This window comes from Aythya marila, assembly GCF_965140915.1.
Source record: "Aythya marila genome assembly, chromosome: 2".
Classification (NCBI taxonomy): Eukaryota; Metazoa; Chordata; class Aves; order Anseriformes; family Anatidae; genus Aythya; species Aythya marila.
The window spans coordinates 99,642,739-99,657,223 of NC_139043.1; the positions used below are offsets into that span (position 1 = coordinate 99,642,739).

At 40.2% G+C, this 14,485-nt stretch overlaps 1 protein-coding gene across 1 annotated transcript; it reads left to right on the forward strand.

Annotated features, from left to right (window-relative positions):
- Window positions 1-2,805: 2,805 nt before the first annotated feature.
- On the forward strand, window positions 2,806-12,979 carry DSEL (dermatan sulfate epimerase like). The gene is made up of 2 exons (XM_082753459.1): window positions 2,806-3,260; window positions 3,948-12,979. Exon 2 carries the CDS (start codon window positions 4,929-4,931, stop codon window positions 8,577-8,579), a length of 3,651 nt encoding a protein of 1,216 aa, XP_082609585.1. The 5' UTR covers window positions 2,806-3,260; window positions 3,948-4,928; the 3' UTR covers window positions 8,580-12,979.
- Window positions 12,980-14,485: the final 1,506 nt, after the last annotated feature.

The following is a 14,485-nucleotide window of genomic DNA, read 5'->3' on the forward strand; positions in this document are numbered from 1 at the left end:
TGTGGTATGGAACCACATTGGAGCAGTTCTTGAAGAGTTGCTGCCTGTGGGAAGCCCATGTAGGATCAGTTTATGAATAATGGCATCCCATGGGAGGGACTGCACATTGGAGCAGGGGCAGAGAGTGACCACGAAGGAGCAGTGGAGATGAGGTATTAGGGACTGACCATGGCCCCCATTCTCCATTCCCTGAACTGTTCAAGAGGAAGAAAGTGGAATAGGGTGGTTGGTGTGAAGGTGTTTTTAGTTTGCTTTTAGTTTTTCACTGTTGTAGTCTGTTAGCAATAGGCAATAAATTATATTAATCTCCCTATGCTGAGTCTGTCTTACTTGTCACGATAACTGTTGAGTGATCTTCCTGTCCTTATCTCGGCCTTTGAGCCCTTTCCTGATACGTCTCCCCTTTTCCTTTGATGAAGGGAAGTGAGAGAAAGGCTGTGATGGAGCTCAGATGCATAGCAGGATAAAATTCCCATATTTACTTAAATTAACTCCTCTGAAGTTTGGTTCACTTAATTGCTTCTCATGGATGCCAGTTGGATCTCTGAGATTGTTTGCTTCTTTTCAGTTGTAGTATTGTAACTATGGGTAGTGTTGTAACTATGGGTCTCTGCTGACTATTGGAAATTGCTAATTGAAAAAAAATAATCGAATGTTAGTTGCAGCACTATTCTTATTTTTCCAGAGTATTTCCCTATCCTTGACTATTTTAGCCTCCAAGCCCCTGCTCAACAAAGCTATGAGTTTCTTCTTTTTAAGTTAGACATTCCCACAAAACATCTAGTACCTACTGGAGATTCTTCATTTAGTGCTGCTCCCAAGACCTCAATGACATACTCCAAAATCTATGAACGACACTGCTTGCCACCAGCTTCAGTAGAAGCTGAACTCCAAAAATGAAAATAATAGTCATAAAATATATACATATGTATATATTCTCTTTATATAACAAGCCAATGACTACTGGAGTCTTCTGCAAATTAATCAGGAAAGTGTGCTTTACAGCTGCCCCTAGAGAAGCAAGAGGTCTTTATTTATACTTCTCACTTAAACATAATTATGTGAAAATGGCAGAAAGTAAGGAGCTAAAACTAGGTGAAATTATACATGGTTAAAGATACTCCTGCTTTGCCATTTGCTTAGCAGAAAATTAGTCATAGTTATTCTGACATTACAACATCTCTGATGTTGTGAAAGAGCTTCTACAGAAAAAGCAAAATCTTCTCACAGAGTGAGAAGGCATCTTGGAAGCACTTTACTCTTGCTCTCAACCTTACAAAGGTCCTCCACATGTCCTGTTCTTTGGGGTTACCTAAAAACTTATGGAAGAAGTCATTCTCTGAGATTACAGTATGTTCCAGAATTGGTCAGCCTTGGGAAAGTAATAATAATTATAAATAAAAATACCCACACTTACATAAAAGGTACAATGTACAGCATAATGGGAATAAAAGGAAAAAGGGTTGGGAGGTTTCCATTTGTAGTGTGCCCCACTGTTTCTACTAATTTAAATAGGAAAGCAGCCTGTATTGTTGCTTGACTTTTCCCCTTCCTCTCCTCATGTAATAACTAACTCAGTAGCATGAAATGGCAAAATCTTTATAGTTTCAAGGTCAGGGAAATATATGCTGATCTTTGGCGATTATGCAAATTTCTTCTGATGGGAGGACAAGATCCAGGCAATAATCAGTAGTTTTTCCTCCTATGCTAAGTGTGTAGGTCACATATAAAAAAATAATAATAATAACAAAAAAAAAATAAAAAAGGATGGTACCAGATGTAGTTTATCATTGATTGTGCATAATTAATAATCTAATACTGCTCAGATGCTCTCCATGGCACAAAGAAACAGAATCAGTATCCATTAACTATAGCCATTATACATTCTTTTCAATATAGTTATAAACTGGGTAGATTAAGAAATACTTAAACATGCAACTGTATTTTCTAAGATATTCGGGGAAAAAAAAAAAAAAAAAGTTAAGATGAATATAGGTTAAGCCTGGGAAGAAGTAGTGACTCATGCTCTTGGGTTGATTAAAGCCCACACGAAGTAGGGTTTATAAACACGGTAGCCGGTAACATTTCAAAAAGCTCACACTTTCCCTAGAAAGTACTTACTACCGAAGAACAGCTTGGTTACACAACCAGCCTCGCAAAGCTCGGAAAGCCGTCACCAGCAATGCAAACTGCGATTCAAAATCGAGAATGGCGTTGTGCCTCTTGAATGTAGCGGGAGGACCACGGGGCACCCAGCGGGCGAGCCAGCAGCGCCTGGCGGCCCTTCACCGCATCGCTGACCGTGAACGAATCCAGGGGTAATGTTTTGTACGTCTCATTACGGTTTTATATTTTACTTCAGAAGCCTACAGCTGAAGCTGAAGGAGAGCCATTTTAACGCCTCGCATCAACTAAAGTGCCCGCTCAGGGAGGCGGTTACAGAAAGCGGGACCCCTCCAGCGAGGGGATGCTCGCGGTCTGGGGGCTGCGGGCACTTTCACCTCTTCAATCCTCCCTCGTAAACTTGCGAGCCCCAGACCAGACGGCTGCTGCCGCCCTGCCCGACCCCCGCCGCACCTCCTCTCCCGCGGAAAACCTCTCCCACCTGCCTGCTGCTGCCCGCACACCACCACCTCCCCAGCCACCCCCGGACCCTCACCGCGGCATCGGGGCGGCCGCCACCGCTGGAGCCGCCCAGCCCCGCCTCTCCCCCGCCCGCCCCCTCCTCCCCAATCCGCCGCCGCTCCCGGGCTCGGCCACCCCCCCGGCTCCGGCCCCGGCCCTGCCCCCGGGCGCGCCCGCCGCGCTCAGCTGGCAGCCGGCTGCCGAGGCGCAGGGGCGGCGGTGTCATCAGCTGCGGGAGCACGGCTCGGCTTGGCAAGCGGCTCACGCAGTCGCAGGGAAGAGCAGCAGCTGGGAGCGCGGCCGCCACGGAGGACCGGCACGTCCCTGTTCGCGTTCCTGTTCCGCGGGGAGGGCTCCGCCGATCCACCGCCCCCTCCTCCGGGAGCCGCCGGGGGAGGGCTCGGACGCGAAGTTGCAGCCAGCCCGGGGGAAAAGTAGCGGCAAGGCGGAAGGGGCCGGAGCCGAGCCCAGCTCAGCCCAGCCCAGCCGAGCCGAGAGGGGCCGCCGCAGCGCGCTGCCGCCCGCCGCCCCCCGGACGGGGCTGACCCCGCGCCCCCGGCCGCGCTCACCGGGACCCCCGCCTCGCCCCGGAACCAGCACCGAGGGAGAGGAGGCGCTATCGGACGCCGCTGCGGGTAAAACAGGGGTGAAGCCGCGGGGAACACGGCATGAAGAAACCGGGGAGGCGGGCGAGGGGCGGCGGGGGGCCGCGGCGTGCGGGGGCGAGCCACGGAAACTTGCTCAAGTTGTGCGGCCCCGGGCGGCGGGGAGGGGGCAGGCGGGGGCCGAGCCGGCGGCGGGCGCCCTCTGGTGGTCGCGGGGGAGGCCTCGCCGTGCCCCCGCCACCGCTGCTGGAGGGGCCGGGGGCGTCCCGCAGGGCGGTGGCGCGGCGGAGGGAGGGGTGCTACTGGCCCTCGCCGCCGCCCCTCTTCTTTCCCTTTGAGGGCAGAGCCGCACGGGTGGCGTGCTCGGTGCCCTTCTGATAGGGGGGAGCTCCATCCGGCTGCGGGGGCGCGTTCGGGATGTCTGCCTGGGGGTAGCTCGCCGTAGTGCCAGGAAAATTTGCCTCGAGAGCCGGGAGTCGCTCGGGTCAAGGTGAAATAAAGAGAATCTATGTAGCCAATCCGACTTTCCGTTTTGACGGAGTTTTGTGGAACTTTGGAAATGTTCCTTTTTTGTTTAATTTCTTTGAGGGGGAAGAAAAAAAAAGTGTATTAACCCTCATCTTTCCTAAAAGCATTGACCATTCCTCATGACTAAATACTTTGAGTATGTTCTGGCACCTGTATAGCTTCAGAGAACTTCTGTTTGTGTTTTCACAGAAAGAACCAACATGCAAAGTGGAAGGAAAACCGAAACTGCTCTTTTAGCAAAAAAATACTGGCTTTCAGCCCCTTTCATATGTTTTCATTTCACTTCGTAATGGGAGGAGCACGATTCTCTGAATCATTGAGGCAAAATTTGGGCATCATTGGCTGAAGATAAGATGAAAGAAGACTTGAAAATGTGTCGATATTCAATGACTATTAATTCAGACAAACCTTTCACAAAGGGGAATAGTGGTTAAAATTACCGCAGTCTCATCTAAAGGAGCTAATGAAGGATTTCTCTTCATTTTTTCTTTCTTCCCTTTCTCCCATGAGTCCAAAAAGAGCAAGATGGAAAGATTGTGTATACAAATCAAGATAAGAGGAAGGCTGAAGAAAGTAGCTTCAGTTTTTAAGTGTGTTTTCCAAGTGCTGTAAATTCCCTAAATAATCAAATTCAACCCATTGTTTTGAATAAATTATATCTTTTTGTGATCAGTGAAGGTTTTTTTTTTTTTTTTTGGTCAGCTGTAGGAGTGGAATTTGACCTGATTGAAAGTATTAACACAGAAAATGTATGGCTCTGATTCCTGTTTTCAAATCAAAGTTTACAAGTTATCAAAGAATAGTGTTTTGGTTCCTTTCAGTTTCTGACTGTGTATTGTCAACCTGCATTTTGTATGTTTATCTTGGAGATTTTACTTTCTCCCTATTTTAATGCTTATACTGACTGTAGTGTTGTATTTGAGAAAAATGTGAACAGGCAAGGCACCTGAGATTTAAGTTCTCAACAGCCTCGTTATTTCAGTGTTGTAGCTCAAATTACGAGTAATCTGAGTATCTGTTAGAATGTGCAGTAAACACTAAATCTTTTATTTGAAGAAAAAAATGCCTTAAGATGCTCATGCTTGTGCTAACTGGATCAAAGCTTGATATCTGAACATCGTGTTTTGTTAGGAAGTGCGTGCCTGGGGAAGAGGAGCTGCCTAATGGATCATGGCTCTGATGCTTACAGGGCATACCTTATTTCTATCATTAATGATGTTTGCTGTCTTCACTTTTGAAGAATCTGTAAACAATTACTCAGATTGGGTGACTTTCATGGAAAATGTAGGTCAATATGAGAAACAGAAACTTGAAGGTCTTGGTGCTGAGCAGAAGTTGAAAAAAACAGTTTTTCATCCAAATTTGTATTTCGATGCTGAAGATGTCCATGCACTGAGGCAGAAAGCTCACACAAGCCACTCACATCTATTTAGAGCTATTAGAAGTGCAGTGATAGTTATGCTATCCAACCCATTATACTACCTACCTCCACCCAAGCATGTTGATTTTGCTGCAAAGTGGAATGAGGTTTATGGTAACAATCTGCCACCACTAGCATTTTATTGTTTGCTGTGCCCTGAAGATAAAGCTGCATTTGATTTTGCCCTAGAATATATGGACAGAATGGCTGGTTACAAAAACTGGTTAGTGGAGAGTGCACCTGGTGATGAAGTGCCACTGGGACACTCCCTAACTGGATTTGCCACTGCTTATGACTTCTTGTATAATTCACTGGAAAATGTGAGAAGACAAAAATACCTGGAGAAGATACGGTCTGCAAGTGAGGAAATGTATGAATACTCAAAGGTTCGTTCCTGGGGAAAGCAGCTTCTCCATAATCATCAGGCAACCAATATGCTTGCTTTGCTCACTGGAGCTTTAGTTACAGGGGTGGATGACGGATCTCAGGCAAATGTTTGGAAACACACTGTTGTTGATGTGATGGAGAAAACAATGTTTCTGCTTAATCATATTGTAGATGGGTCTCTGGATGAGGGAGTAGCTTATGGGAGTTACACAGCTAAGTCCATAACCCAGTATGTTTTCCTGGCCCAGCGTCATTTTGGTATTAACAACTTGGAAAATAATTGGCTCAAAATGCACTTTTGGTTTTACTATTCCACGCTATTACCAGGCTTTCAAAGGACTGTGGGCATAGCAGATTCTAATTACAACTGGTTTTATGGTCCTGAGAGCCAACTGGTTTTCTTGGATAAGTTTATCATGAAGAATGGAGCTGGCAACTGGTTGGCACAGCAAATTAGAAAACACAGACCCAAAGATGGACCAATGGTGCCATCCACTGCACAGAGGTGGAGCACATTGCACACCGAGTTTATATGGTATGCTGCTGAAATCACTCCCCAACCACCTCCTGACTATGGCACTGCTAAATTGCATGTGTTTCCTAACTGGGGAGTTGTTACCTATGGGGCTGGATTGCCAAGCAGCCAGACAAACACCTTTGTGTCCTTCAAGTCTGGAAAACTCGGTGGACGTGCTGTCTATGATATTGTCCACTTTCAACCATATGCCTGGATTGATGGGTGGAGGAGTTTCAATCCAGGACATGAACATCCTGATCAGAACTCTTTCACTTTTGCTCCCAATGGACAGGTGTTTGTATCTGAGGCTCTCTATGGACCTAAACTCAGCCACCTGAACAATGTCTTGGTGTTTGCCCCATCTCCTACTAGCCAGTGCAACCAGCCTTGGGAGGGACAGCTTGGTGAATGTGCCCAGTGGCTGAAGTGGATTGGTCATGAGGTTGGAGACTCAACTGGAGAAATTATAACAGCCTCCCAGTCCGGGGACATGATGTTTGTGAGTGGTGAGGCGGTCTCTGCTTACACATCAGCAATGAAATTGAAAAGCGTATATCGCATTTTGCTGCTCTTAAATTCTCAGACATTGTTAGTTGTAGACCATATCGAGAAGGAGGAAGACTCTCCTGTTAATTCTGTCAGTGCCTTTTTTCATAATCTTGACATTGATTTTAAATACATACCCTATAAATTTAAGAACAAATACAACGGAGCTATGATGGATGTGTGGGATGCCCACTACAAGATGTTTTGGTTTGATCATCATGGGAGTAGTCCTGTTGCTAGGATACAAGAGGCAGAACAAGCTGCTGAATTCAAAAAGCGATGGACTCAGTTTGTAAATGTTACCTTTCCAATGAAAAGCACGCTTGCAAGGATTGTTTACCTTTTCTATGGCCCATATGTCAATGTTTCTAACTGCAGGCTCACTGATAATGCAAAGTCTGGATTTCAGATTTCACTCAGTGTCAACAACACTGAAAATACGGTCTTTGTTGTGACTGAACATCAGAATTTAAAGACCAGGTTTGATTACTTGGGATTTGGTGGTTTTGCCAAAGTAGTTCATGAAAACAAAGTAACCAAGTTTGGTCTAGGTACTGAATCTGTGGAAAAACTAATTAAAAATAATAGGGTGGTTTTCCCATTTGGATTCAAAGTGAACATAATCGCAGGGTTAATCTTGGCTGTTAGTTTGGTCATACTGGCTTTTCAGTGGCAGTTTTACATATCCTTCAGTAAAATGTTGCGTTGGATCCTTATACTAGTTATCACGTTGTGGCTTATTGAATTGGTGGATGTGTGGAGCATGTGTACCCAGCCCATCTGTGCGAAATGGAGCAGTGACTTGACAAGGCTAGAACATGATAAAGGCAATAAAGCCAAACAATTAGAAGGGAACCCCGTTGTTTTGCCAGATGTTATAATTACTTCGCTTCCTGCTTCTGGTGCAGAAATTTTAAAACAGGTGTTTTTCAATAGCAGTGATTTCTTATATATGAGGATACCTACAGCCTATCTAGAAATTCCTGAGAGTGAATTTGAAATTGATTCCTTTGTAGATCCATGTGAATGGAAGGCTTCTGATGTCCACAATGGTCATTTTCGTCTTCTCAGAGGGTGGCTCCAGTCTTTAGTCCGAGACACAAAATTACATTTACAAAACATTCATTTATATGAAGCCAGCAGAAGTAAAATTACTCAGCATTCTGCCATAAGCAAGGACAAAAAGAAGAAATCAAAAAAGAGAGAATCTCTATCAGAGCAGAGAATCAGGGCAAGAGCAAGTCAAGATAAAGATGCTGAATATATTAGGGAATTGAGAAGACACCTTGTCTATTATCCTAGTGCACGACCTGTGCTTAGTTTAAGTAGTGGGAGCTGGACATTAAAGCTTCCCTTCTTTCAGGAAATCCTAGGACCATCAATGAGAGCATTATATGTAGTAAGAGACCCACGGGCATGGATTTATTCCATGTTGTACAAAAATAAGCCGAGTCTTTACTCCTTGAAAAAAGTTCCACAACACTTGGCTGCAATGTTCAAATGGGAAAATCATAAAGGAAAATGTAGTCTAAATGAAGGCTATGCATTTGAATATGAATCATTAAGAAAAGAACTTTCAAAATCTAATTCAAATGCTGTTTCTGTGTTGTCCTATTTATGGCTTGCAAACACAGCAGCAGCACTGAGAATAAATGGCGATTTGCTGCCAACAAATTATCAGATGGTCAAGTTTGAAGATATTGTGAGCTTTCCTCAGAAGATGGCTGAAACAATTTTTGCCTTTCTTGGTATGCCTCTTTCTCCTGCTAGCTTAAACCAAATATTATTTGCCACCTCCACCAGTCTTTTCTATCTTCCTTATGAGGGGGAAATTTCACCAAGTAGCATTCATGCCTGGAAACAAAACATGCCCAAGGAAGAAATTAGACTGATTGAAGATATTTGTTTTTCTTTAATGGACCACTTAGGTTACCCAAAGTTTGTAGAATAAATGCTGCCGGTCAGCAGAAATTTGCACTAATCATCTCTGACTCCCAATTTGTGGATAAATATTAGAGAAGTTTGTTTATTCTTGTAAAACGTGTACAGTCTGCTACTTTCAGAGAAATTATTTTAAGAAAAAGATAGTTGTTCTTGCAGGTGTTTTTTTGTTGTTTCTTTTTTTCTTTTTTAGTAATAAATAAAAACAACTTGTAACTACTTTTGCTGCCTTTGAAAAAAACAAATAAAAAAAACTGTGTGAACCTTTATGGAACTACCAGCTGAGGGCTCTATAGCTCAGGGGATTAGTAATAGAATATGGAGCTTTTCACCTCCTGCTCACCAGTTTGACCACAGCCCAGGTGCTTAGTTCCCAAAAGTAGTTACTACCTGATGATTGTATGAAGGTTTATATGAAATTAAACTGGTGGTGTTGGCCTAGTTCCCACTGCTGATAATTATCTCCCTTAGACAGGTTTTCTGAGACATTCTGTCTCACTGGTCAGTGTGGTGGTGCAAAGTAAACACAAGCTGAGGTTTAAGGCTGTTCAGCATCCCTTCAGTAGGTGAAAACAACCACAGTATTTGAGTGAATCTAGTTCCTTATTTACATCCTCAACAGGCCCAGGACTGAAATGGATATATTGAATATCACTGTATGATATGGTTCCTCCAGTTCAGAGACATGGCACTTACATTGGGTTTGTCCTTTGACTTCATTCTTCGTGGCTGACAACATCATCTTTTGTGAGCTTGAAGTAAACTATCAAGAAAAATAAATGGGATAAAATTTAAGAAACTAAGATATCCCAAACTAAGAGTTAAATATGGAGAGGAATTTTTTTTTTTTTTTTTTTTGGTAGCTTTGACCTGCCTCACTCAACCTGTATTAATTTTGAAGGTTGTTAACATCTTGACTCCTCATTCTGATTTATCATGCACCTCTTATCTAAGAGATTCTAGAAGAATCATTTCTTTTTGAGTGAGACTTTTCCATCTTTCTTTGTAAAACATTTCTCTGCTGATTCTTGTGTATAAGTTCACCAAGGCCAGTGCAAATATTTGATGTCAATGTCAGTGGTCTGTTGCTGATGAAAATAAAATGAAAATCTAAGGTTTAGAAGATCTTAAGTTAATCTCCAGGTCTGTGTTCCTGAGGGAGGTTTTGTTTTTCTGTATTGTGTATTTCTGAAGGACATCCATTGCTTACCTCAGATCTCCTCTCAGAGAGTGGAGAAATCTGAAACTTGCTCAACTCTCAGCTACTTTACCTTTGAGTAATTCCCCACAGTAAAGTATCTCCAAACTTGTCGTTTTTATCTGCTATCATGTTTTTTATCATGACTAGCGTTTCTCTAACATGATGCTGTAATATGATATTGATTTGGAAACAGATAAGTTTGATAGGATAGATATGTCTTTGTCACAGCTTGTTTTCATTTTGAATCACGGCTTTAGTTTTGCACATTTCCATTAAGAAAAAAGGTTTCCTAATTTAACTTGCTGAGTATTCTTTGGAAATGCATACATACTGTAAATGTCTGCAGATGTGTAAATCTGATCACAAAGCGGCATCTGTTTCCTTTACCATCTGTTTTTTATTACAAATGGAATTGTCTTGAAATATACTTCCTTTGGTTTGTGGGAGCTGCTGTTGGAGTTTGGGGTTATTATATTGAAATATATGTGTAATTTTTATTTATTTGGGTAATAAGCATTAGACAATATCAAAAGTGTAGTGAGTCTCTTCATACAGATTATAGGTGCCATTCCTGATTTCAAATATAAAAGTGTTCTTGCTTTTTCTTCCAGTCTTACTACTTGTCCCTGTCTTAATTCCTCTGTCTTCTCCTTCTCATATACACATTTCATATCCTTTGGAGTACATTGTGATGTCTCATCATGACCTAAATAACAGTAGCTCTTTCTCTACCAATCATTTGTACATCAAAATGGACCTCTAGCATGATAAACCCATTGATATTTTACAGTCTCACTTACCAAAACTTAACTGCTGTTTACTAGCAGCAGCAATTTTTTTCCTCCTTCTATCCTAAGTCTAACCCCTGGTTGGGTGGAATGTCATATTAAAGGAAATATTAAATGGGCTAATAAACACTGACATGGTAATGAAAGTTCAGTTTGCAACTATCATCCTTTCAAATGAGTTTCTATCTGAAGCCATTTTTATCATATGTAAAGAAAAAAAAAATATAATCATGTCTGTACAATTTTCTGTACTTGACAGAATGTGTTTCAACATTTGCCTCCTATTTCCAGGATTTATACTCTAGAATCAGAACAAATAAAAAGGCTTTTTCTCTGTCAGATGTTTTAGGGCAACTGAAGGTAAGAATTAAGACTGACTATATATTTGTGGAAGTAGACATCTTTAAATCCCTTCCTGAAAGTGCTGTATGGAATGCTGTGATAGCCTATAAACCAACTTTTTATTTGTTTTTGTGGAGTTAAGGTGTACAGGGTGATCTGTCAAGAGGGTTATCCGTGCTTCTTTTGGAATACAGTTATCTCATGCATTTATGTTCAGAATACATGCCGTTGCTGTCATTTCTTATATGCAAGATTTAGGAGCTATTTCTTTTCTGTACTGTACTCTCCAGGGTCTAAGAATGCATAATCTATTATTCAGAATTGGATGCACTGTGTGTTCCTAGTACAAATTTAATAAGATAAAAAAGATCTCTTTTCTTTATTTTTGGCTCTTGTAACGGCAAACACGTTAACATCATTACAGTAAAATATGTAGAGGGAAAGGCAGTGTCTTTGAAAATAACAGGGTAGGAATACTTAAGATATGACAACACTAATTTTTCATGAAGTAATTGCTTTGTTTGGATTTAGATAATGAATTACTTGACCACTTGATTGAAGTTAGTACCAGACAGGAGTTATCCCAGCCATGGAGTTGATTGAGTTTGTCTTTAAACTGTGGTCTTGTACCTGCATGAACAGCAACCCAAGGGACAGTGGGAACATGCATGTTATTGCCCATATAAATATGAGATTTTGTAGAATAACTTCCAGCAACACCATCCATTTTATTTATGAATAAATTTCACAGCTATGATGTGGAAAAACAGCAATACTATGGAGGTCTGGTAGTAAATAAATAAATAAATAAATAAACAAACAAACTTGCCTTTCTCTATTAAAGGCTAGATTATAATTTTATATCTGCTGATCTTGAGTCAGATTGGTCATTACACTTTATTTTTTTCATGTGCAAATGTTCCCATTGAGACTATTGTCACTCTGTGTATGAAGAACATGTGTGTAATTTTGTATGTAATTATTTTGTGGTTGTACAGTTACCATAGAAATTCTTTTCAGTCACTTGCATCCAGAGGAAGAATGGACACAGAATTTAACCTTATCTTTCTCCATACAGTAATGTTTCAGAATGTCAGTAACATTTGAGAATGTTAGAGATTGTTGGTTCTTTTTGAAAAGCATGTATATTTAGGTATGTTGATTGACGAGTGTTCTAGCACTTTCAATTATACTTCAGCAAGATGCTCATGAAAACTAGTCTCATATTTTATCTTAACTTTGCTTCCTCTTTCTCCCTGTGTTAAGTGTTAATAATAGTTTGTACTACATTGAATGTTGTACTATATTTGAACTCTCCTATTATGAGAGAGCAAAGATTTTGACACATTTTAGAAAAGAAATTTTTATTTAAACACCTTTCTCAGAATCATATTTGGAAGCCTAAGGAAAATAAACACCAAGGAATACATCTCAGCTATTTACTTACTTTGTAACTAAGTGACATTGGCTCTGGGACCTACATGTATGCATGTGGGTCTCGGCATTCAGAGTTCTGTCAGATGGCATGAATCTATAGTCTCTGAGCACATTTACATGCTTTTATTTCCCCAGTAAGACTTTTTTTCCATGAGCAACATCAGTGATGATGAGCCACAGTATCATGGTCAAATGGGTTCCCTTCTCCCTCTTAGCATGCAGTTGACATGCAACTCTAATCGGAATTTATGTTTGAACAGTGAATTTGCAGGATCCCGGAGTGAATTTCTGGACAAGATCTTCAGTTATATGTAAAATATATGATACAACTCATTCAACGCTGAACTACTATTTTGATAGTGTTAAAATGCAAAGCAAACAACAACAACAACAACAAAATGCACTTCAAGTTTTATAAAGTTATCAATAACTATTTTGTAAAGCTCCAGTCATGGATTAGATTTATTTATTTATTTATTTAACCATTAAAATGGTTTCACTTGCTCTTCAGACTTCATGATGTGACTGCTAGGGGATTCTTGACTCTGCCTGACAGTCAGTTATTTCCATTATTAGTCTTGGCTAGTTTGAGGAACAAGATCATACAAAATTTGGAATATAATAGTGCATTTACTCAAAAAATTTGAAATATAATAGTGCATTTACTCAAAAAATTTGAAGTGCACAGTTCATGATTAAGGATAATTATATGGCCCATATGTTGGGGTCCATATGTTGGTATATATAGTATCTGTGGTATTTATTTTAGGAGAGTTAGAAGTAAAAATAATTTATCTTTTTTATTATTATTATTATTATTTTTAATAACACAAAATCATTTTCTTCAAGAGAATAAATACTGGATTTTAACACTTCTACAATGGGGATATCATATAATTCCTTTCTTTATCTGGCCTCCATTTTAGTTTTGGTTCAGACTAAAACTTTTGTTCTATGTCTTATTTGAATGGGCTGTTTTCTCAGTTAAGGTTCTGTCTGGAGACTTCAGAGTTATGATTCTGTCTGGAGATTCCATTTCATTGAATTTCTGTGAGGAATATCATGTACTACAAGATGAAATTCCTAAATTGTGAGCTGTTCGGATTTGGGTCAAAAATAGAATGATGCCTTTCTGACCTCAAAGAATGTTTTGCCATTGATTTCAACGGCGTAAAATACTAACCCAAATATTTCTTTCTTGGAAGGAGCTATGCAAAATTTGTGAACTAAATAGAAGTGTCTAGATCATTCTTTATTAATCAGAGACAACATTAGCTGGTTTCTAAAATGTAAAAACTGATTTGTCTTTGGATTTTTTCTCTCTTATCTAAACAAATGTTACCTTCTAGAGAATTGCTGTCTACCTAGCCTGAATATTTCTAGACAGCAGAAATTATAGGAAATGAATTCCTCAAATGATCAATCAATATTACTGTTCTTAATATTAGAAGAGAGAATGCATTTCAATAACATGAAAAATATAAATTGTGCAGTAACCATAATCAAAGCTATCTGTAGACCGGTAAATTTATAAACTCATAAATGTATGTATAGGAACAGAAATGTTCAAAATAACATATGAAGTACACTTTCAAATGTCAGGACTTTGATTTTATTTAGTGAGGAGAAATTTGCTGATACGTAATCTGCACCATTTTCATAAAGTACATGAATGGGTAATCTTGTGCTGTCTCAGAAAATAATAATAATGGGAAAACACACGTTACTGAGATGTTAGTGTTTTAAATTAAACTATACATCTCTTAGAGCTGACAATATGCTGGGATTTATATGTGATGTAAGAAAAAAATTCTGGTTTCATTCACATTTGTCTAAATATATAATAATTTCTGCAAGATTCGTCATTTCTGCTGATACAACCTCAACATTTAATTTATTGTTTTTACTGAGGTGTATTACAGTGTTTAAGAACATGACCTAAAGTAATCTAATCTCACATTAGGTAATTTAAGTGTTGTAATTAAATGAGGATCCTTGTCACTCTAGAATCAATGGAAAGCAAGTGTCACCTTCAGAAGGAAATCAGACATAACTCTTTGTAAATCCTCAAAAGCTGAGGGCAATTAAACTCTTTATTTTCGATGCCAGATGAAAGGTGTCAAATGAAATGGGGTTAATGGGATTAAT

What these genes read in the sequence shown, in the direction of transcription:
- DSEL (XM_082753459.1), top strand. Translation starts at nt 4,929, where the DNA reads ATGGCTCTGATGCTTACAGGGCATACCTTATTTCTATCATTAATGATG.